This window comes from Neodiprion lecontei, chromosome 7 (assembly GCF_021901455.1).
Source record: "Neodiprion lecontei isolate iyNeoLeco1 chromosome 7, iyNeoLeco1.1, whole genome shotgun sequence".
NCBI classification, from domain to species: domain Eukaryota; kingdom Metazoa; phylum Arthropoda; class Insecta; order Hymenoptera; family Diprionidae; genus Neodiprion; species Neodiprion lecontei.
Genome location: NC_060266.1, coordinates 23970234 through 23994463, shown reverse-complemented (window position 1 = coordinate 23994463; position 24230 = coordinate 23970234). Strand labels below are relative to the sequence as shown.

The following is a 24230-nucleotide window of genomic DNA, read 5'->3' as shown; positions in this document are numbered from 1 at the left end:
AGGCTTCAGGTAATACGCCATGATAATACATCCCTACCCTCTGAGTAAGGCAGAAACATGGCCTGTGTGACACTTTCATGACATTGGGACCATCGGGAGATGAGATAACCGGAGGTCAGCCCGAAAGTGGTTCTGCGGATGCCCGCCGGTGTTAAGTCGCGATAACGGAATGGGGACAACGAAAGAAAAAAAAATAAATAAAATAAAGAAGAGAGAACTAACAAGAATCGGTAGTGGGAAAAACGTTTTCATTTTTGTTTTTTTTTTTCATTTTTAACGAGATAGATTCAACGACCGTTTTAAATATTATATACATTTTTTTTTTATTGCTTACATACCCTTCGAAAAGTTAGTTCTTAGTCTCAAACGAAGCCTTGCGAAATCGGAATTCGATATTAAATTTCTAAAAGGTTTTTCATCCGGTTTGAATTTTTCAAACACTCTATTAAGAAAAATATCTCGAAAGCTGTACAAATTAGGAAGCTGTTTTTGGTTTCATTTTGTAGATAATCAAATATTCTTTGAAAAAAATTTCGCCATTGCTACGCGAAATCATTTTTATACAGTTAGGACACGGGTGTTTGAGGCTGAAAATTAAATTTTCCAAGGTTACGTAAGAAATGATAAAAAAAAAAAAAGTTGAAAAAACCCGGCCCAATATAGTATATATCGAACATTTATCAAACTGTATAACAATGTTCTACGTATAAAATATGCACAGCACACATCGGGCGTAATTTAAGGGATGTAATTCTAAAAATCGCGAGTCCTCCTGGCGCCAGACAATTAATAGCTCTCTCTTAAATTACCGACGCGAATTCAAGACCCGGTTCAGTATTTATATTAATGTATACATATATATATGTATGTATATATGTGTAAGTTGAATTAAGACGAGGGGGTTAACTTTAATTGCTCGACCGGCAACGACGTCGCCGGATGCTAATACATGTATATGCATACGTATGTGCATATATATATACATAGTGTGTACAACGTTGCAAGGAGAAAAGTATGAATTAATTGAAAATAAAAAGAGGAGAAGTACCAGAGAATAAACAATTAAAAGATCGAGAAGAAAGGATGAACAAAAATAATTGAAAAGAAAAGTACCCAAATAAATAATTTCATTTACAGCCTAGCTGTATGCGTATATTATATTTACGAATGCCGAAAGTGCAAAATTCTTGGCAACTGAAATGCAATGCGCAGGACTCGTATAATTTAAATGGTATTCTCGTACAGTACGAGGTGCAACAAAATCAAGAGAGTCGTAGGAACTGCCGGCAATAGTGATAATTAATTTCAACGAGAATAACTTTCGAGTCGTCATCGTTGTTACCGTTTCAATTTAATTTCGCCCAATTGATCGTACATCAGGATATCTATATATACATATATATATATATATATATATATTTAGTGATAAACGAATGTATGCATTATAGGTATAGAATAATTTCACTAATAGTACGATATTAATTTATCACGCGCGAATTTATTTCGCGCATCTGCACAAGAGGATTAATTTGACGAATACAGCGGTGAGAAAATTCGCTCGAAATTATACAATGGAGAATTAGTCAGTTTGCTAATTACTTGGATACATAATTTAACGACATTTTTTATACCACCGTGCTGAAAAATTCCCTCGGGTATCTTTAAATATTGTAAAATAATTGTCCGTCGAAAATGAAGAAGAATAATGTGGAAAATTTTAAATCCCTGGGTGTAAGGAAAGTTTTTATATAATAATACAGAGTAATTTTTTTAAAAAATTCTCTTATCGCTTTTTACATAGAAAGGTCGATTCCTTCTACGCGTATAATATGTAAAGTCTCGATATTTACGGTTATGCAAAATGGATAATTAATGATATAAAATTTCCTTATATATAAATCCTTCTTTTTTTACTTTTTTACCCCCACGAGACTTTCCGATAGCTTTAAAAATTCACGAAACAGGCTTTTCTGATCGTTAAATTCAAAGACTGCGTTTTCCGACTGATCCTCGACTTATATCTGTCGTTTCTGAATTAACGACAAACACCTCGGAGGAAATAATTCGGGGCGAGAAGCTCATCCACTGCACCCATCCCTGACGGGATATTTACAAAATGTGAAATCACAAGTTGACAGCTTAATTTCCTTTCGTATTAACATCGGCGGGTATAATCTTGATGAAGGGGGTGAGAGGAGAAGTAGAATGATGCGATATTATCCGTGCTTGCAAGTATGGATCGGGACGATCTATCGCTTGCATTAGATCATACGCGAGATCATTATGCGGATTTTGGGGTCGCTGATAACGAATCTGAAGTCAGATTTCAAAAATTCAAGATGGCAGATCGAATATGGCGGACGAAAGTTAAGAAATAAATCAAATCCGTCGAAAAAACTCTATTTTGAATTTTTAAAATCTGATTTCAGTTTCGTAATCAGCGACCCCAAAAAGCTTGCAATTTACGTAAAGCGTGTACATGTGTAAAGGAATAACTTTCTCGGAAATGAATTGTTCCTTCAATTTTCACGATTTTTTTTTTTCAATGAATTTATTGCGAACAATAATAATTTACATTATATCGCAATAATTATTCCCGAGTGTTGAAAACCTGTCGGTATACTATCAGAAATAGCAAAAAACCGCAAAAAAATATGTTTTCAAAGTATCGTTATATCGGTATGATGAATTTGTTTAACGAAAAAAATTTCTTCTCTTATCTAATTGCAGAAAATGTGCGTGTTTCAAAAATCCTTGGAAGATTTGTCATCGAGAATGGCAGCTGCTGAATCTCTTAAAGGAAACTGGCAAACTCCTACGGATTCTAACGAGGCTACGGAAATGTTGGATCAATTGCGAAAATTCGGCGACCGTCTTGGTCCCATTCAAAGAAACATCGAGGACACAAACGACCAAGCGAGTATCTTCGCTTCGAGCAGCGTTATCGTGTCGCACGCATTGCTCGCAAAACTTGAAGATCTTAACGTCAGGTGAGTTGCCGATTCGCAAAAAAAAAAAATTACCCAAAAAAACAATGACTCGACGCTAGATATTATTTATCGGTTAATTACAATTATTCAGCAAACATTTTTTTACATTGTACGTTTTTCAATCTAAACTTTCTCGCTCCTCTTTACCCAGCAACGTAAATGGATGATTGATTTTCAATCGATTATAAATCCGCAGCAATTCATGTTTGTAAATGTAGAAATTAATTTTTTTCTTTCAATTATAACTTATAATCGAATAAGGTAAGAGTACACTGGAAAAAATATTTGCCGAATTTTTTGAGGGAATCATCGATGCGAAGTTGATTCAAAGTTTTATTGAAAGATGAGAAAAAAAAAAAAGTAAAATGTTTGTGATTTCAAATTTCAGATTTTCAATAAAATTCTCTGATTTCTTTTCTGACTTTTAAGGATCCTATCCAACCCTCTGTGACTTGTCTAACGTTTTTTTAACTGTGCCGACAGGTGGAAAGTTCTGCAAGTAGCTGTAGACGAACGATATAAACTGTTGAACGGATTTGGAAAGGACGGCAGCACCCCGGGTAGCCAAGCTTTCCTTGCGGGCAGCGTTGAGCCACCATGGGAAAGAGCACTGACGCCAGCCAAAGTGCCTTACTACATAAAGTAAGCGGTGTGACGGACTAGCGATAGGGATATATAAGTGACCAGAAGTAGGATTAAAAGCGATACCCTAAAACGTAGCAAAAACTCTGTGAAGGAATCTGGAAACGGAGGATAAACTCTGATTATTTTCAGCCATCAACTGGAAACGACGCACTGGGATCATCCTCAAATGATAGACCTGATGTCGTCGCTAGCCGACCTTAACGAAGTCCGTTTTTCAGCTTACAGAACTGCGATGAAACTGAGGACGGTGCAGAAGCGATTATGCTGTAAGAATCACCGTCGATCTTCCGTTTACTATTGATTTTGTAATTGAGAAACTATTCCCAAATTAACGATGATTGTCTTTACAACAGTGGATATGCTAAGCCTCTCTGCTGCGCTAGAGCAGTTCGACACACACGGTCTACGAGCCCAGAACGACAAGCTGATAGATATACCAGACATGATAACGGTTCTGACCTCGCTCTACGAATTAATAGCAGCTGACAATCCGTCACAGGTTTCAGTACCGCTGTGTATAGATCTGGCCATCAACTGGCTCCTCAATGTATATGATAGGTATGATAGGTGAATATTTCTCTTAAACTACCTCTATGGATGTGTTAAGTTCGATTTATCAATTTGCGACGCATGCTCAGGATTATCTTTCCAGTATCATATCTATATTCTATACGTCTTTTACGCGCCTACAAAATTTTTTCATGGCATGGCATTAGTTTCTTTTTTTGTTTCGGTATTTGTTTTTTTATCGTTGTAGTTTGCATAGGTTTAGAAATTTTACACGCAACTACCGCTACAGACTGACTCGTACTATAAATATCTGCACCTTATTTTTGCACCTTCGTTTAATTTATGCAGATCTTCGATTCGTCACTTCTTTTCCAATCACCCTTTATCTCTTGGATATATATATTTTGCACTTTAATACCACCCAGAAACCAAACGCCTTACTCAAGTTTTATCAAGTTAAAAATACCGGTAATATTCTCTGAGATTCATAAATATTACTAGAGAGACTTCAATGGTTTTGACGTTACGCCGCTTCAAAGGTAAATCTTCTATCCGAATAAAATACATTCTGTGATCTCGGCAGAAAAAAATACTCGACTTCAGCTACTGCTGCTATTTATTATTTACCGCCGTAGAAAAAAAAAAAAACAATTTAAAAACCATTTACAAGTGGCAACTGCGCACCAACTATCAATATTAATTTTACATTGGAATTTCTTTCAGTCAACGAACCGGCCAGATTCGAGTACTGTCATTTAAAGTCGGCCTTGTTTTGCTGTGCAAGGGACACTTGGAGGAAAAATATAGATGTGAGTAACAAGTCGATCGACGCATTGCTGTTGGGGTGTCTGGTCTGGTTGATTTGAAAACTAATTTAACGAAAATTCATAATCTTATTTCTTTACTTTCAGACTTGTTCAGATTGATCGCCGATCCGAACAGATTAGTTGATCAAAGAAAGCTAGGGCTGCTGCTTCACGACTGTATCCAAGTACCAAGACAACTTGGGGAGGTTGCGGCGTTCGGCGGATCGAACATTGAACCTAGCGTAAGAAGCTGCTTTGAAAAAGCAGGCAAAGACAAGAACGAAATTGAAGCTGTTCACTTTTTGAGCTGGCTTCAACAAGAGCCACAAAGCATGGTCTGGCTCCCTGTTCTCCACAGACTATCAGCTGCCGAAACAGCCAAGCATCAGGCCAAATGCAATATTTGTAAAGAATACCCCATCACCGGTTTCAGGTAATTTATTACGAAACAATATTCTTGAGGAACGGATCGAATCGATTGTTCAAAAGGTGACTTAACCATTAATATGATCTTACAGATATCGTTGCTTGAAGTGTTTCAACTTTGACATGTGTCAAAACTGTTTCTTCTCCGGTCGCAAAGCAAAGAATCACAAACTGACGCATCCGATGCAGGAGTACTGTACCGCGGTACGTTTAAAATAGTTCATGAATTTTTCTTATTCCGTTTCCAACCCAGCTCTAGAATCTTATCGCCGATTTTAATGGAAAATAATTTACAGACAACGTCCGGCGAGGACGTGAGGGACTTCACGAGAGCGCTGCGTAACAAATTCAAGTCCAAACGATACTTCAAGAAGCATCCAAGAGTCGGCTATCTCCCTGTGCAAACAGTTTTGGAAGGCGACGCCCTCGAGAGTCCGGCTCCGTCGCCTCAGCACAGCACTCTGAGTCAAGACATGCATTCCAGACTGGAGATGTACGCGTCACGTTTGGCCGAGGTTGAACTATCCCGAACGCGGAGTAATTCCACACCGGATAGCGACGACGAGCATCAGCTGATAGCTCATTACTGTCAGAGTCTCAACGGCGCGGACAACATCAACGTGCCGAGGAGTCCTGTTCAAGTAATGGCGGCAATAGATGCCGAACAGAGAGAAGAACTCGAAGCAATGATCAGAGAACTCGAGGAAGAGAACGCGACCCTACAAGCTGAGTACGAAAGGCTGCGCTCCAAACAAACTCCGGGTTCCACACCTGAGGACGGCCACAGCACCCGGCAACCCGACTGCGACATGATCGCCGAGGCTAAACTGTTGAGGCAACACAAGGGGAGACTCGAGGCTCGCATGCAAATACTCGAAGACCATAATCGACAATTAGAAGCGCAGCTACAGAGGCTAAGACAACTTTTGGACGAGGTAAATTTTTTATAATTATTTGGCAATGGGTACATTCCTTGAGTATCGATAGCCCCAGAATTGGGTGAGATACGCGACGGAAGTAAGAGACGATCGCTTACCTTTCAGCCAAACGCAGCATCACCCTCGAAGACTGGAACCCTGCAAACTCGAAGCGTGACTGCGTCGCAGCTGGCGACTGATTCCCCGGCAAAGATGAACGGGCATTATCACGATTCTCCAGGTTTGTCTCTATTACCACTATTTCACTTCACGTTCACGTGGCTGCTTTGGGATGCTGACATTGAAACATTAGAAATCATATAATCACGCAATAAACTCCCATATTCATGCTAACGGTAGTTGGATAATTTGTTGTCAAATCATTTTTTCGGGAAAAAATATCACCTCGACTAACCGAAATCCAGTCTGATCAAAATATAGTCGAAGCTGCTATTTTGATCACGGTATCAACATCGGTCTATTTTTATTAAAATCATTTCATCCTTATGCAAGCTTTTAAACGACTGATCACCGCCGATAATTATATGCTACGCAATCGGCGCACAATGCGTACACAAACGTGACAATAACACGACACTTGGTGTAACTTTCGTTCACTAGATTATCGAACGTAATATACCGTACATCAAACTTACAATATTCGCGATTGTACAGCAGGAATGAGGCAAGTCCGCGCGACTTGTGTCGACAACCGTGTTTGAAAACATCCTTTAAGGTGACCCCGCTGCTGCGTCCTGGCACCGAGTTGATTAAAGTCGAATTTTACCCGCAGAAACTTCATTTTACCGCACACACAAATCACTCACACTTGAAACATGTCGCTGAAAGTTTATCGCACATACCTATAATACGGCGTCGTGACAAGTTTAAATTAACTAATATTTCCGCTCGCGACCGACAGCAGATTGCGCACGCGTCAAACCATAGACTTCATCAATCGTTGACTGCGGCGAACTAACTGAGAAGGGAGAAGTTTCTCGGGCCAAATTTCTGTCGCAGACGGCGCTGCGAGCAACTTTCGTAACTTGGGCTGGATTATCACGGGCAGCAAAATGCCGCCGCAACAAGCAACGCTACGCTGCGACAGCGAAAAACTGCCCGTGAAAATCTCGCCTTAGCTTCGTTCCTACAAAACAGTCCAGCCATTTTCCGACGAATCGAAATTGCGGGAAGTTTTAAACATATGTAAGTACATAGGTACAAACACGACCACGTTGATGTTAATAAATAAACATATGAAAAGCTAATATTGTAATATGTTCGTCATATAACATCAACGTTTCTACCTACTTATATGTGTTTAAAACTTCCCACAATTTCGAATCGTCTGAAAATAGCGGCCAAGGTGAAAGAGAAATACCGGATTCTTTGTTGCGATTCTAACGTACCTACCGCGTGTATTATGCTAATTTGAACTTGAAGAGAGCATACCGAACGCTAATCTCATCAAGTATTTCATCGCAGTTTGTCAACTTGGTTTAAACGTCCAGCGTTAGTCCCGATGTGAACACGTAGCCATTATTTGCAAGGCGTTCGAAGGTCTGAGACCGAATAGAAAAACTGTATGGTATTTGGTGTACGAGGTAGTATTATGGGCATAGGTGGTGGAGGATGGGGTGAAGGCAGAGCAGGAAGTCTAGAACGTCCGCCACCCCCGCCACATTCGCACAGCATATCACATAACGTTGGCAACCTGATGCACATGGCAGGTCGGTACGCTTCAAAGGGATTATCGCATGCTTGTTGTGTTTGTTCTACGTATTCGCAGATGCACAAGCAGGCGAACCCATAGGGTCCGCCTGTGTGCAGGCAACCCGTGCTACTCTGTTGGCATCGGTTGCCCACGCACAGGCGTATCGAAATTGCGCATCTGCGAAACAATCCGATATAAGTAGAAATAAACAAGTAAAACTAATCACATTTCATACAATAAATTAACAAAACATGCTTAACTGCTTTCACGCAACAGGACGGATGTAAGAGGTAAGATTACTCTATTCGCTGTCACGTATTTGAGACGATGAAAAATGTTTTAAAACTACCGATTTTTTCTTATAATTAATGTATGTTTGCATACTAATTCGCGATGTTATTATTTCAACATTGCTAATGTCTGGCTCATGATACGTCTCATTTTGATAACACGTATGAATGCAGATTTTTTTTTTTTTTTAATCTACAGGAGACTTGGGTAAGGCTGTCGAGGAACTGGTCACAGTAATGACGGAAGATCCGTCAAGAACAAACGGGCAACGAGGACCACCACCGCCGCCAGGATTTAAACCATAGATTATACACATATTAAAATAACATCCTTGGATATTACCGAGATGAGACGACTGTAATTTATCCCTTAAATATATCATCTATTTAACACATACATACTATAGGTATGTACGGTTTATAAACCTAATTGTAAATGACGACCAAGAACGAGTCTGGCTCTAACGCATATCAGAGACATATTGAACGTAGTTTAACTACGTGAAATGCAGGATCAGGATGAGGGCCGCCAGCGTGGTTTTGGGTATTTTATAAGTTTTGATATACAATTTGTATAGCTGAATTATAATTAATATGTAAACTGTTACTTGGCTTGGCTTTGGCGGCTCCCCTGCAAAATAGAAGAAGAAATCAACTACATATTGGCTTATCATATCACGGACCTATCATACAAAGAATCAATTGTTAATGCTTAGTAGCTATAAAATATGAAGATAAAATATTATAAATATATATAAAATTATTATTAACAATAATAATAATAATATTATTAATGCATGAAAAAGCAATGTATCAAACTGCATACTCTGTAGAGTGTAGACTATATTTACATGACCATTCTGTTTAACCACTGCCATTAAATTTTTTTTAAAGGCAAGAATCAGAATAAATAAAATCAATCAATTACCGTAGAGTTTGAAAAAGGCCAATATTGCAGGTAGCACACAAGTGAAAAAAATAATGAAATTTTTAAGTTGAAGTAATCATTTTGTATTCAATAATAATAAAAGAAAGAATATCACATTATTTTGATTTTATTTTGAAAAGCCTCTTCCGATTGTGTACTACACTAATTTTGTAAGTTTATAACCGAACGTTAGTAAAGAGAAATTTGGGAAACAAATATATTTTAAACTACGTAGCTTTCGAATGGCATGGGAGATTCTCTTGATACTGTTCGGATAAAACGTTCCGTAAAATTATTGAAAGCAAGAAAGATAACACAATGATCGTTATTTTTTTCATGGAACCGTAGCATTACTCCAAATCATGTTCCAACAGCGATTGATTGGATATATTTTGAATTGTCACATTCCGCAATAAAAGTATCGACCCTGTTATTTTTTACATTCTCCTTCGTACCATGTATATCGTATAATGTAAACTGTTGTTACGCCCCCTAAGTTTTTCATAGTAACACTAAAATCAAAGAGTAAGTAAAATATATCGGTAAAACATTTAAATGTATGTACAAAAAACGGGATCGCTGTTTGAATGACACAACGTCGTTTAGAAATAATTTCGTATCAATTTTTATTCGTAGCGGTGGGACGCAGAAACTACACTGTATATAACTGAGCACGAAGTTCTCGTTAGATATTAAACAGAGCCCACGCGTTAATAAAGAAAAACATCTTTTAATTCGTATCACTCACCTGTAATAAGTCTTCTATAGGGTATTATCGTTAATTAACGGCGTACCTACATACCTATGTATGTATACTTAGTTACGCAACGTTTACGTTGATGCAACAGTGATTTAGAGGTCATATCTCGTGAAAATATGTTAATTATTGTATTATAAACATAGTCATAAATTTTCAGTATATCGTAGTACATAATACATTGCCAAATTATAGCAATCTCAGTCAAAATGTTCTTCAAAATCGTGAAATCGACATGATATATATGCCCTGCTCATAGTAATGCCTCGTTAAAAAAATAACCATCGTTACCTTATCATCAATATTTATATTATTATTATTATTATTATTATTATTGTTATATCTATTATTAATATTATTGCTATTACTACAACTACTACTGCTAATGCTACTATTACCATCATGTTGTTGTTATGATTATTATTATTATTATTAATTGAATATAATTCTTAAGCTAATATCACAATGGCTTGAGACAGTCAAGACTTCCAGCAGTTGTGCACAAACATTATTTTCTTAATCCACGTTACTTTGTTGATTCGAGAATTGTATACTTTATAATTTTTTATACATTAATAATATATGAATAGATCTTATAATACAATACACACGTTTTATATACCTATATACGGAAAGAGCATTTTTGCAGCGGTTGAACTGAGGAGGGAAGCAAAAAAAACATTTATGAATTTAACCGCAACTGTTTTGTTGGTTTTTTTTTTAACCTTTTTTAAACAGTTTTTTCATTTACGTCATGTTCTTGTTCTTTTTTTCGTTCCATTTTTCCTGGCTCGTTACACTGTCTTTTTATGAATGTGCTATTTAAAAAGGAAAAAAAAAAAGAAATGAAAATGTCAATTTTCGCTTTGTTATAATTTTTGCTCGCAAAGATAATTTGAAACTTATTATACGCGTGATGTAAGCGAGGAACACACATATCATCTGACGATAAATGTTCCGATTCTAAGTAGTCCGGAAAAGGGCGCTGCCCGGACAAACATTATATTTACAATAAAATGAAAAAGAGAAAAAAAAAGCAACGACGCTGCACGCCTTTTAGAAAAACACTCTTATTACCCAATGTATTGGTAACAAATGACTTACGAATTACAATAAAATAATTGTTAACAATGCAAACACTATATTATTATTTATTCTTCTTTTCAACCGTTCCTGATCATCGATTGATTGATTGATTGATTCAATAATTTTATGCTAAATGAGTGGCAGTATGCTGGGAGAATAACTATGATTTACAAAGGCACTGCCATTTCTATATCTTATGATCTAAAAAAAATATGTCAGGCAAACGTATTTTAAAACATAAGTACACCTGGAAAAAATGAATCATAATTTAACATAGTCAATTGAATTCGTTTTCAAAAATATTTTCTCTAATTCAAATATCTTAATGATCTCATCGTGTCGTTGCAAGAATTTATAAAACTTTACTAATATGTCATATTCGTGAATTAAAATGCCACGGAGAGTAGCTTACAATTGCTCTGATGTTTGTTTGTATGCAAAATTTCGTTTTTTTATTGTTTTTTTTTCTTCATTATTTTATCTCTTGTTTTATTCGTGCCTACGAGCGTAACGTTTTATTCGGAAAAAATGTGACCGTCACACCCAAAGATATTTATCACTTTGTAATATTATTAATAATTATGTAAGAAAAACGCATATGAGTAACGAAGTATTAACTGTATTAGCTAGCTATTATTACAACGCTCTTGAACAGAGAGGTGTTGTCATAAAACAATATTGTAAAAGACTATTACTTTGGATGCAACAAAGGTATAAATTATTACATGTACAATATAGACACAATACTCTGTTCCCTGTCCTCGAATTGAAGTCAACTGCCGCTTTCGAGGTCCGCTATCTCATGATTTAACTCAGATGGTTGAACATATTTACCTATAATTGATCTATGTATATCTTGTGTTGTCTTTGGTAAGACGGATTCGAAATTCCGAATGGTAAGAGTTCGTTACAGACCCTTGTCAATTTATTGAACGTTTTTCAGACCTTCATCCAGGACTCAAATGTGTTGGTGAAATTCTTGATTGTAGTAAACTTGGATAAAGTTTGGACGGATAAATATTATTTAAATTGTAAACTGATTCCTTATTGCGCATAATTTTCATAGTTGGGGTTTTTTCATCAGACGTAATCATTATTCACTATGTTCAATTACCTGTCGGTTTTCGACATTCTATAAACATGTGGTTAAAGTGAGTACTGGATTAGTCTGAACACTTTTTCCTAGACCGGGTTTATCTGATTATGAATTACGGAAATTTTTTTTTTTCCGATCAGTAATTTCTGAGAACTGATTATTGATCATTTCAACTATTACTAACTCGGAGACGGACGCTAGGGTGACTCGAGAAGAAATGCCCTAGCACGTGCAGTCATTTTTCTAACTCTTCCTCTACTACTGATACTAATGGCAGGTTCGGGTACGCTTTCGTCGCTATCTTCGTTATAATATCGCCGTTTAATTTTTCGCCGATTTCTTATAGGTACGGAATTACTTTCATCGCTATCTACGTTATAACGAGGTCGTTTAACAGATCTTCGAGGTTGGATGCCGGTGTCTTGACTGTCAGAATCTCTAGACACTCTCTCGTTTCTTTTACTTCTCGCAGTTTCGAAGGGTACATCCGACGTTTCACTGTCACTATCTTGATTGATACGCAATCTTTGAGCTGCAGATTGTCTCCGAGTTTCCTTTTCGTCCGATTCATCGTCGCTTTCCTCTTCCTTACTTTTTTCGTCCTCGCTTGCGTCTTCCTCTTCCTCTTCATCGTCATCTTCATCTTCGTCTTCTTTTTCTTGTTGCTTTGTTACATCTTGAACAGGCGCGAGTTTTCGCAATTGTCTTTTCGAACTTCTCGTAACAACTTCCTCCGCCTCGCTTTCATCCTCTGTACTTTCAGGCTCCATAAACTGATTATCTTCATCCTCGTCATCATCGTCATCCGCAACTACGAACGGTTTAGCTTTTGGTTTATTCTGTCGACTAGACTTTCCATTCTTAGCCCTATTTTTTCGCGTCTGTTTGCCACGCCCCCCTGGCTTGTAACTATCCCCAGAATCACTATCACCCGCCCCATTGCTAACCACGGTCCTCCTCGCCGCCCGAGTTTTCCGCATCGGAGCACTGTCACTGCTCTCACTTTCAATCGTCGCTTCAGAATCATCACTTTGATCGCTATCGCTGTTACCATTCTTTTTACTTGGTGTCACCTTGCGAGATATCCTGAGACTAATCTTTGGACGAGATCCGCCACCAGCTCTGGTACCATGACCGTTAGCTAGTCGAGAGGGGCCTGACAAAAAAGAAAAAAAAAAATAAAAAAGCCAATTAAAAAGGACAACGAATCATAAGATTAACATTAAATACTCGTGTCTAAGCTTCGTATTCAATTACCAGGTCCATCAGCATTCTGCAAAGTCCTGGTGGTTTTGGGTGCCAATTGTCTTTCATTTTTGTCGACATTATTAACATCCATCGCCTCTTCCTCCTCCTCCTCCTCCTCCTCCTCTTCTTCCTCTTCTTCTTCTTCTTCTTCGGCACTGCTTGGGGGTGGTCTCACTCTTGATGAGCCTGTGAAAAGATAAACAATAGTGAATAATGAAAATACTATATAAGTAATAAAAAAATGACGTCATAGCACGCCTGCATCCAAAGACAAGAGTGAGTGAATCTTACCAGCTCCGTTAGTTAAACGTGCAGAGGTCTTCCTTTTCCCTTTAGCCATCCCATTGTTGATTTGACTGCGTCTCCTAGCAGACTTCCAGTTGTACAAAATCCTTCGCATATGTTCCTCAAACATGGCGGAAAGTCTTACTGTCATCGAATATATCTGTCAAGATAATATAAAATAGAAATGAAGATGTTATTGTTATGCTCCACAATAGTCCAACCGTTTGGACATGCCAAAATGAAAATAGCCCAATTGTGGTGAAGTATGCAAATATATACAAGGTTGAAATATGCGCATTAAGGGAGATCCTTAACAAATAATGACGAGATTTGTCGTACAGGAATTCATTGATTATTGTGGGGTATAGACTAGAGTAAGATGGACGATTGCGGAGCAAGAAGGTGTATTTAAGAAATTGACCGTCGTTTTTAAAGGAACCAGCAAAGGAGCGCAAGCAATGGATTACTATCAACGTCACAAGATAACTATAAAAAATGAATAACAATCTAATGTTGTTAACAAATTGATTAAGAATCTTCGAAATGATAGGCATAATATATTAGAACTGAAATTGATACTGAAATATCGATGGCAGATCTTGTGTACACTGAAATTGCATCACCAATGATTAACAATAAATGAATGCGACTTACCAGAATCTGTGTCTACGTCAAGCAGCAATGCAATTATACAATATTTAAACTGCTATCATGAATAACACTGCAAGTATTACTTAGCAGAATGGAACTAGCTGAGTAGTTAACTCTTTTACGTACGGTACGATTATTTTGTTCATTTTTATAGATTTTACCATCAGGATTTATCAAGCGTGCTAAATTAAGTAATTATCACTAGCGTACGTTTTGTAGGTACATTCTGGTAAGTGGCTAGTTACCACAGTGTGAAAAATAAATGTGATAAGAACAAATAATCGGCGATGTTATCTTGTGTAATATTGTAAAATCGGTTGTTTCAACAAAAGTTGTTCAATTTCCTGATATACTTTTGGTCCAAAAGTATTCGTCAAATTTACAACATGACATTGGAATCGGTTGGAAATTGATACAAGTCACTCACAATGCTTGATATTTAATTATTCCCAATTTCGTGAGAAAGTATGACTAAAGGCAAAGAAAAAAAAATAGTTTTTTCATGCAGCATCGATCAAAAAACTATTCTCAGAATAGACCATTGACAATTTCACGTTGCGTATTAGGCTGCTATTAAAATAAACTCACCCGCGATCGTTTGTTGGTGTTGTAATTTTTACTATTTGTGAAGATTAACTTTATATCTTTAGAAAATTCCATTGGAGTCTCATAGTTTCCGCCAAGTAAATCTTCTTTAACAGTACGTAGGTCCATTGGGGTATCAATTATTTGGTAATAATCGGGGTGTTCAAGTCTGTCAACTGGTTCTCTGCAAATTAGAAATGAACATTCTTATTCTGCGCAAGAAAATCAGACGTAAAAGACCTTATATTCTTTGATTCAAATTGCTTACCTAAAAGGTATGGAATCCTCGCACTGCCATAAACTTTCTAGTAATTGTCGACAAGCAACTTTCCAGTCGCTGATACTTTCTTGCGAACGCAAACTTCTGCTGGACGAAGGCTGTTGAGAACTGGTTGATGGTCTGTTTTTGTCTACTGTATCTTCGTCAGAATCTGAGGATTGATATGTGTCTACCAATTGATGATAAACAGCTGGAACGTCGAGCTCGGTCATATCTCTGTGAATTTGAAAATGGTGGAAATAAATAAAGGCTTTAAATAGAGGTGTGATAAACGTGAACTAAATGCAAAGGAATATTTAATACTCACTTTATTACTCTGAGGCATAAATCTGTCACTATTCTAGCCTGTTTGACAATTTGACTATGAGGCTCGTTGAATTGTTCAGCATTAGTCGCCAGGTACCTTACGTCAAACTGAGCTGACGTGATTCTCCTATAAAAATGATTTTCGAACCGTGCTTTGATTGTCGATAAATCTATCGGGTATTCAACGACAAACGCATAGGCGGGATAAATATTGAGATCAACTGGGACGACGAATGGCTCTGCAATCGCAAGCGTCATAACTTGGTCAAGGCCTCTTATTATCCTGCGACAAGTAGCTTCCCTGTCTCCCATTGGCCATTCTTCCGCATGTGGCTGATAAAGTGTCGCCTCGATTTCCTCGGGAAGTACGGGAACAGCACCGCCAATTTCTGCTGGAAGTCCTAGGCGATAGAAAAGTATATGCGGATTGCTCATCCAGCATCTACATTAACTCAACTTGTATATCGGTACGACTAACTTACTGTCCTCGTCCACAGGCTCGAGATCCCAGGGACTCATCTTTTCGAATTCTCCATTGTCCCATCTGACGCGAAAGCACATGAAAAATGACTCTGGAAAGTTCTCATCCAGCGGTTCCATCGACTGAATTTGTCCCATCCACCAGCCATCATCGATCATGCATCTAAAGCGATCGCCTTCTGACCAGCTGCGGGCCAGAGCTGTTTCGAACGTTTGTCTGAGTACAAGAAAGTCCAAAACGTCCGCCATATCGTGATATTTTATGGTAAAATTATCACCGGTCAATCGACCATCTTCGTCCATCACAGCCAGTTTCAAACAGCAAAGACGGGGCGGTCTTATTTCATATTTTATTCCCACTACTTTAACAAACTCTTGAGCCTGCAAGTTTTTGTTGCGATTAGAATAACGGTTATTAAGTAATCTGGATATTTCAGACAAATTACAAATGGATCTTACCCTTATAGTCATCTTCGACCAAGGCTCACAACGCGGACTAAGTTCGTAAACTTTCTTGTTGCGAACGGCGTCGATGTAAAACTGGTGACCTTGTCGAAAATATACTATTTCATCACCCATTTGCGGATAGTAGGGAGCTTTTCTCGGAATTATCGCCGATAGCCATTCCGGTGGACGGAAAGCTTCGGGTACTTCGCCAATACCGTTCGGTACTGGTATAATCTATAAAAAATGGCAGATAACTTTGTGTTGTTTGAAATTCGAAAGTAAAATATAGGAAAGTTTAAAGAATTACAAATATATTCACCTTCTTTCTAGGTCGTTGACTGCGTCTTCTGTCAGACTCACTCGGCGGGGTGACGGAACGTTTTTTTACTGGTTTTCTTTTACTACGTTTCGGTGGCTCTAAATTTACGCCTTGATGTGCATTCCAATCTGAATATTCACTGCTGGAGTCGGAGCTTGAGCTATCCGAACATAAGTCTTCTTCGCGTGCCGAAGAATCGTTATTATTACTGCTGGCTGAACTCCCAGTAACATCCACATTGTCTGAATTCTGTGCAAACAGAAATCGTAACTAAATTTCTATGAAACCAAGGCTGATTACAATTGACTAGAAAAGATCATCTCAAAATACCTCAAACTCGTCATCCTCCCGATCTTCGCCTCGAGCTGCTCTCGTTCTGTACCCATGACGCGTGCCTCTATTTTTTTTACGATTTCCCAACAGACCACGTACCCCGCCCAATCCTTCGGTAGGATTTGCTGTAGGTGGTCTGCGTCGCATCTCTCGTCTCCAGTGTTCAAGTTCCATCTCGGCTGTGGCATTACTGTTAAAGAGATGCGGGTTTGACCAAATCAGTGCTGTGTCAGAATAATTACGATTGTATCAATTGTATGATACTTACAGCGTTTTAGTAATAGTATCAAGAACAGCATAGCTGATCGGTCTTGCAAGGATAGGCTTGTTCCAAGGGGTTGTGTTGTCCCTCTGCCAGTTACCGCTGCTTTGTCTTACTCCTTCGACATCACCAGCTCTACGTAATCCAGGTCTGCTTCCACGAGGACTAGCTATATGCCGTAGCAGCGGTTCACCTTGATTATCTTCGTCACCTATATTTTCTCCCTCGGCATTGATGTTTTGCCTTTGAGCAAGAGCTTCGATTAGTCTATCAATGTTGGAGCGTGGCTCAAAAGTCGGTAAGCCTTCAATTACTTCTTGCATTCCTAAAGGACAAGTTGTAAATGTTCTTTAGATAAGATAAATTCTGTTTTAAGAGTAACACCGATGTTTGATTTCAAATATTTTCATCGAAATATTGCCCTACCTCCAGCGCCGACCGCTATATTTGGCACCAATTGTTCCCCGCGACAGTTCTCTCTACCCGGAACCAATCGTTGCAAGGCAGGAGGGTATGGGTTACCATCAACATCAACCAGAAATGGCGGAGGCATAAGATGAGGCGCCGTTTGCGTTTGTTCATCCAAAACGTAGTGATTTGAATCCCTGATAAGCGGACGGTAATCCGTGTGGAAGAAAAGTTCTTTAGGGACCTGGAAGGATGTAAAACAGAATGAATTTCACCCAACGCCAAAGAGGAGAAAACTTTCAACTGTGTAGAAAGAAATCAAACGGTTCAACTTACAACTTTGAGCCTTTCCACGCCAGAACCAAACCCGTAGAGAAGAAGGTGGCCGTGCGAATCTGTAGCCGCAAGCATTGTACCATCTGGTGCCCATTTAGCATCGAACACTGCACCGTGACCTTGACCTTCGATAAAATTCTGGAAGCAAGCCACAGGCTCTGTGCTCAGTATGTCCCATATAATGAGCTGCCCGTCGTGACCCGCGCTCAAAAGAACTCTCGGATCGGTTGGGTGAGATTCTAAAACGAAGACTTCGTCTCTGTGACCTTTCAGGACTTGCCTGAGCTCCCCAGTCCTCACGTCCCACACTTTCAACGAACTATCGTTAACAGCCGTGATCACCCACTCATCGCTGACGTCCCAACTAACCATGGTTACCTTAGCTTTCTTGTTTGTATCATCTTCTACCTCGGGTTCTCTGAAAGCAGGAAAACTTGGATGTTACCTCTACTTTTATTAATTTCCAACTTGAGGAGAGAGTGGGAACAATTGACCCATTAACTATTAAAAAAGCAAACATGTTTAGTGTGATTAGATCCGATTGGTTTGACAAAAACTCACCATGATGTTAGCAAGTTTTACGAAATTTGAAATAATATTATGGGCTTACCCAGGAAGTTTGGTAGTCATGAGAAGTCTCCTGTTTATCCACTGCTGTTGTTCAAAATGCCAAACGTTGGCAGTGCCGTCTTTGGATCCCGATATAAAGCGAAGACCGTAGTGAGCCCACTGAATACTGTCCACTGTGTCTGTGTGTGCCTCAACTTCGAGCACTCTTCGTGGCCCTTCATCTCCAAGCATGGCGTAAACACGGACATTATGATCTGCAGATCCTGCTGCCATAAAAGCCCCCCCAGGACTAAACGATGCACATATCATTTGTGCCTGACCAGGTCGCATTTTTTCGTGATATTGAATCGGCTTCGTCCTGTGATAAGGAATGTTTCATAAAATTCGAAAAATTTCCCAACCAGAAAAAGACGATTCATTACTACTCACTGGAACATTGCTCGTTCTTTTCCGTTCTTAGTGTGGGGCCAAAACGCTACTGAGCCGTCAGTGCTTGTGGACACAAGGTAATTAACACCATTGCACGAAATTGGACAAAAGTTGACAGACGTAATCATGCCCGAATGTCCCGATAACACAGCCACCTTAGGGGACGAAATAAAATCAATGTTACAGCGATCTGTATGAACGTAATGGACAACCAGAATTCAGTTGATCAAAGTATGCACTCACAGGAGACATCGTTTGGAAACACCAGACCCTCAAAATTCGATCTAAGCTTCCAGCGGCCAGAAGAGTATTATCGAAATTTACAGCAATGTCCATTATTTCAGATGAAGCTCCCCTGAAGGTTGCTAAAAGTCGGCCATCTATCGCACTCCATACTTTAACGAGCAGATCGTCAGCACCAGTGATAATGTACTTGCCCGTGCGATCGTAAAGAACACAATACACAGCTGATAAGTGGCCCAAGGTATGTCTGTACAATTGCATTTTAGTGTAAAACCTAGTCGGTAATGCTTGACGCCGAGTCAAAGGTCCCGAGTTTTCTCTACCCTGTATTACACGAACTGAAAAGCAGAGGACAAAAAACTTGGTAATTGGTTTTGCTCCGAAATATACTAACAAATTGAGTTATAAAATAGATTGTAAAAGATATCGTATAAGTATTTGCCTACCAATATTGTGGCAGTTTGTAATGCCAGGCGGATCGAGGAATGGTCTTCCTCCTTGCCTTATTGAATAAGCTAAAACGCCGAGTATTTGTTGCATGAAATCTGGAAATCCAAATACATGAGATTAGTTTAAACTCAGGTATTGAGACAGAAGAGAGTTATTTTGTAGAAGATTCACTGAATTTCCAGCACTGTTTTACACTCGAACCTTCTTTTGTACGTAGTAAAGACTGACGCCCCGCACCAAGAAGCGATACAGCTCCTGGAATACAAGGCGGCACCTCTTTCTCCAAGACTGGACCGATTCGAGCACATATTTGCAGTAAATGTTGCGGCGCAATATGTGTGTATTTACGCTCCTGTTGATAAAAAATGCTTGTGATATACATTTGATTTTCATCAGATTGAATATTCCGTATTAGTTTGTGTGCAATCGATTACCGTAAATTTGAATCAACAATTATAAAACAATGTCTGTCTACAATGATTATCTTCTGCTATAATTACTTGCTAAATGGATCAAAAATTATATTAATTTTTTTAACTTTTCTCTGTCAAGTGATTACAAGACGCTGGCAAAACAATCCTAAGACTTTTCCGTACTTAGAAGTTTGCATTTGCCCTGATCAGGTATGTATGTGATAGAATCTATATAAAAAAAAATCATAGTGAATTATTACCAATAATTATTACCTAAAAAAAAAAAATTTCATATCGTTTTCTTGATTTGCCTGACCGATTTTAAATTGTCTATACTATAAAAAGAAAATCTCAGCTGAAACGTGAATAGTACAAAAATAAAGTGATAATCAATCAAATACTACACAATGAATATTTCGTCAACAGGGTCTTGAGTAAGGATCATGGAGGCTCGTTTGCGTCAAAAACATATTAATTGTTGTAGCGGAAGGAGATGTTTTCTTCGTACTCTTTAAATAAGTGTACATTAAACGTAGGCGTGTGTAGCGTATGCGTTTACAAGTTGCACACAGCCGTGTACGACGCATCTATAAATAACCGGCTGTGTACGAATGAGCCCCGGAGATTCTACATCTGTGTGTCGCATCCTAATCACACATTGGCACGCGCAGGTATACAAAGCGCTACGCGAGAATGTGCGTACACATTTACTCATTGATCAGCCATGAGCATAGCTGTAGTTGGAGAGCTGCGATTGGTCGGCGGAGTTCGTAAGAACGAATACGGTAGTGGTGGAGGGGGGAATTACGTCATCGGGAACGAGTAGAGAGATGGAAAAGCGGAGGAGAAGGGGGAAACACATACAAGGGTGGCGGTCCGATAAGGGTAAAAGGTTATTTTCAATGAGATTCTACGTGTGTGACGCCGCCCGGATGAAATGATGGTTGGATCGGTAATGCAACAAACCGGCGAACTTTCAACAATTGGTTTCGCCCATGACGGCGACGAGGATTTGAGGAGGTTCTCGACAATGGAATGCCGTACGCGTTTCGCGTTATTGGCAGAACAATCGGCGGCGTTTTAAAGCATATTTACCAATTCCTCGAAGGTTTGATTGTGCAGATTTCCCTCCCAGTCCCTCCTCTGAGGCAGGATCTGCGAAGAAAAGCGAATTTTTTTGGGTTTTATTTTATGGTAATTTCGCACGTTTTTCCGAGCTCCAAAAGGGCGGGGAGAAGCGCAGTGATAACCAAGGTTAACGACCTTGCAATTCTTATGTTTTGACAAGTAGAAACCACGTGCAAACCATGTGGAGCCACTGGCTGTGTGTACAGTGACCCCCGGCAAAACGTCAACGTGAACAATCGACTCACCTTAGCTCGTTCTAATTCGCGTTTCAGAAGCTGAAATAAAAAATATCACCGTTAACATTAACCCGAATAAACCTCTGAGCAACCCCTTAATTAAATACTCACTTGAGCCGTCTCCTGGCAAGGTCCAGCGGCGAGAAACTTGGCGATTAGGAAATACAACTCTGAAAGAAACAACGCTCGGTTACAATGGCATACAGATTCGGGGGCCAAGTAATGCCGCTCGGATAGTCTCGTTCTTTCGTTTGTTACCTGGAGCAACCACTGACTCGTTCCTTGACTTGTGGCCCTCCATTATTATCGACAAATCAACGATTATTCACTCACGGTGTACATATAACATTTATTTTTCCGGCCCATAGCGTAACATTGCCATTTTACATTTCATTTTCTCTCGGAGGTCGTAACCGCGCTACGTATACACACACGCTTACTCGACAAAAAGTAGTTCGATACACAACGATAACATGAGGCAGCATAACGGTAAATGGAGGAAAATAAAACTTCGGGATTAGTTACGTAATTACTTTGCGAATAACCTGAGACTAGTCGATCCCTAAGCCACTCAAAACTTACGATATTCCTGCCCAATTTCCTCCGATTCGGATTCTCGATTATGCGAGATCACGCGCGGATTAATACATGGACCGGAAAGAAACGGAACGCCGAGTGGGGGAAATAATAAGATGGCGTATATGACGAAAAATTGTACTGGGAAATTGGGAATGGTGAAACGCGCATGCGCCGTCAGCCACTGTCTCGTGATTCGTAGTGGGAGGGGTATTTTCTACTGGTTGTTTCTTTGCACCGTAGATGGGGAATTTGAAAACGTGGAAGACGAGCTGTCAAATATTTACTTCATGTTGACACAGCCTTACGTAATTTTTTTCACAACGAAAAAATAACTCCACGTAAACCTCGAAGGATAGTAAGTTGTCCTTATTATTAACCATAAATTTGTTCCAAATGAAACAAATAATTATACAAACAAAACATAACCTGAATCTACAAAACAGCCAGCTCTCTATTTTAGATAAAATATAACAATGTCTACTTGGATCAGAGAGAACACTTTAAATTGGATCCAGCTAATGGCCGTGAAAGTACTAAAGACCGGCTCGGTTCCTAAACACGTTGCATTTATAATGGACGGTAACAGACGTTACGCTAACAAAAATGGGGTGAAAAAAGTGGAAGGCCATACAAAGGGGTACGGTAAACATTTTTTTAATCTGTGCAAAAATATATATTTTTTTTTTTCCTGTATAGCGTTTCAAAATTCTGTTTTAGATTCGATAAATTAGCAGAGACTCTTCAATGGTGTCTTGAACTAGGAATTCCAGAAGTTACCGTATATGCTTTCAGTATAGAGAATTTTAAAAGGAGCGAAGAGGAGGTAAATGGTCTGATGGAACTTGCCAGACAAAAGTTTCAAAATCTACTCGATGAGAGGTATAGTTATTTGATAGGATTTCAGTATAAAAACAGGCATAATAATATTGCGTATGATTTCGTTTGCAGAGAGAAGCTAATGGAGCACGGGGTCTGCATAAGAGCCATTGGAAACTTATCACTGATTCCTAAGGATGTACAAAAACTGATCGCAGAAGCTATGATCATCACAAAAAATAACAATCGTGCATATCTTAATGTTGCTTTTTCGTACACATGTAAATATCCTCTTGTGAATTGCATTAATTGTAAATTATGTGTAAATATGAAAAATATTAAGCAATTACGACCATTTGAAAAAGATTAGTAAGATTTTGATGATCTTGTGCTTTTAGCAAGGGATGAAATAACAAATGCAGTCAAAGACGTTGTTGGAGGAGTTGTGAGGGGTAATATTATGACGGAAGATATCAACGAGGAATTAATTTCTGAATGCTTGTACACCAATCATTCGCCTGAGCCTGATCTAGTTATTCGAACGTCTGGCGAAGTTCGATTCAGTGACTTCTTGTTATGGCAGGTGAGATCGTCGATTACTTAAAAAACAAGGATTCAAATAAAAAATATGCTTCAGTTTAAAGACGTTAACATTGTTGAAGTGCTAAAAAAAAAAAAAAAAAAAAATTCCAGACAACCTGCAGCTGTATTTACTTCACTGAAGTTTTGTGGCCAGAATTCACTGTATGGGATTTACTAGCTGCGGTGTTTTACTACCAACGGTGTTACACGGACTTAGAAGCAGTGAAATACACAAGACGATCGGCCTTTCTTAATAATAATAACAGTAACAATAGGGTGAACAATTTCGTTACTGAATTACAGAGAGATAGGGAAAGTATGCTGGAAAAAATGTCTCTAGGCTTAGCACAAACGTAATATGATCCAGATATGTATTTAAAAATAATATAGTAATTAAATAAAATATTGAGGGAACTTTAAGATTCCTAAATTAAATTGTTGTTGGAATGTATACAGCAATTTTTAGTTCATGTTGGATCATTTTCTAGTAGCTGTAGATAATATTTAATGAAAACATCATACCTATATTTATTGTAAAATTCAACCAAAGGGAAGAATTTAGGCTTTGTACAGTTTTTAATCAAGTTCCAAGCTTCAAAAGTCATCGTGATTATTCGACGAATCAAAATTAATTGAAAAAGGTGTAATAAATAATATATGTCTTGAAATTTTGGAATAA

At 38.6% G+C, this 24230-nt stretch overlaps 3 protein-coding genes and 1 long non-coding RNA gene across 19 annotated transcripts in view; 2 read left to right on the top strand and 2 right to left on the bottom strand.

Annotated features, from left to right (window-relative positions):
* The window catches only part of LOC107224485 (dystrophin, isoforms A/C/F/G/H), a 325712-nt gene extending 316367 nt beyond the window's left edge, over positions 1 to 9345 (top strand). For 7 of the 10 annotated variants that reach the window (XM_046745769.1, XM_046745771.1, XM_046745770.1 and 4 more), the window contains 11 exons: positions 2731 to 2990; positions 3474 to 3632; positions 3765 to 3901; positions 3989 to 4202; positions 4869 to 4954; positions 5057 to 5384; positions 5470 to 5581; positions 5674 to 6312; positions 6421 to 6535; positions 7917 to 8024; positions 8498 to 9345. In XM_046745769.1, the coding sequence (XP_046601725.1) occupies positions 2731 to 2990; positions 3474 to 3632; positions 3765 to 3901; positions 3989 to 4202; positions 4869 to 4954; positions 5057 to 5384; positions 5470 to 5581; positions 5674 to 6312; positions 6421 to 6535; positions 7917 to 8024; positions 8498 to 8604 (2265 nt within the window). In that variant the 3' untranslated portion in view covers positions 8605 to 9345. Of the gene's footprint in view, positions 1 to 2730; positions 2991 to 3473; positions 3633 to 3764; positions 3902 to 3988; positions 4203 to 4868; positions 4955 to 5056; positions 5385 to 5469; positions 5582 to 5673; positions 6313 to 6420; positions 6536 to 7916; positions 8025 to 8284; positions 8299 to 8497 lie in introns of all 10 variants that reach the window. The other 3 variants (XM_046745767.1, XM_046745763.1, XM_046745768.1) reach the window with 3 other exon arrangements.
* LOC124295503 lies at positions 6424 to 7246 on the bottom strand. The gene is made up of 2 exons (XR_006905458.1): positions 6951 to 7246; positions 6424 to 6589 (listed from the first exon to the last, which is right to left on the bottom strand). It is a non-coding gene; the product is annotated as an uncharacterized LOC124295503 (long non-coding RNA).
* Positions 9346 to 9367: 22 nt separating the features above from the next.
* Positions 9368 to 24179, top strand: LOC107223496 (dehydrodolichyl diphosphate synthase complex subunit DHDDS). 4 transcript variants are annotated; one of them, XM_046745794.1, is made up of 6 exons: positions 9368 to 9378; positions 22597 to 22790; positions 22850 to 23032; positions 23102 to 23250; positions 23368 to 23552; positions 23663 to 24179. In XM_046745794.1, the coding sequence occupies exons 2-6, from the start codon at positions 22627 to 22629 to the stop codon at positions 23906 to 23908; spliced, it is 927 nt and encodes a 308-aa protein (XP_046601750.1). In that variant the 5' UTR covers positions 9368 to 9378; positions 22597 to 22626; the 3' UTR covers positions 23909 to 24179. The 4 variants fall into 4 exon arrangements, with proteins under 4 accessions (XP_046601750.1, XP_015518665.1, XP_015518664.1 ...); XM_015663179.2 differs by lacking the exon at positions 9368 to 9378 and adding an exon at positions 22290 to 22508 and having other exon boundaries at positions 22614 to 22790; positions 22871 to 23032; XM_015663178.2 differs by lacking the exon at positions 9368 to 9378 and adding an exon at positions 22290 to 22508 and having other exon boundaries at positions 22614 to 22790.
* LOC107223500 (PH-interacting protein) lies at positions 10874 to 22231 on the bottom strand. Of its 4 annotated transcripts, none has more exons than XM_046745772.1 (23): positions 21833 to 22231; positions 21686 to 21744; positions 21584 to 21613; positions 21306 to 21365; positions 19999 to 20149; positions 19794 to 19892; positions 19348 to 19685; positions 19105 to 19259; positions 18716 to 19033; positions 18106 to 18523; positions 17788 to 18013; positions 17368 to 17686; positions 17097 to 17289; positions 16767 to 17015; positions 16460 to 16681; positions 16003 to 16381; positions 15522 to 15921; positions 15203 to 15430; positions 14938 to 15118; positions 14353 to 14364; positions 13705 to 13858; positions 13423 to 13599; positions 10874 to 13321 (listed from the first exon to the last, which is right to left on the bottom strand). In XM_046745772.1, the coding sequence occupies exons 1-23, from the start codon at positions 21873 to 21875 to the stop codon at positions 12363 to 12365; spliced, it is 5370 nt and encodes a 1789-aa protein (XP_046601728.1). In that variant the 5' UTR covers positions 21876 to 22231; the 3' UTR covers positions 10874 to 12362. The 4 variants fall into 4 exon arrangements, with proteins under 4 accessions (XP_046601728.1, XP_046601731.1, XP_046601730.1 ...); XM_046745775.1 differs by having other exon boundaries at positions 15522 to 15909; XM_046745774.1 differs by lacking the exon at positions 14353 to 14364.
* Positions 24180 to 24230: the final 51 nt, after the last annotated feature.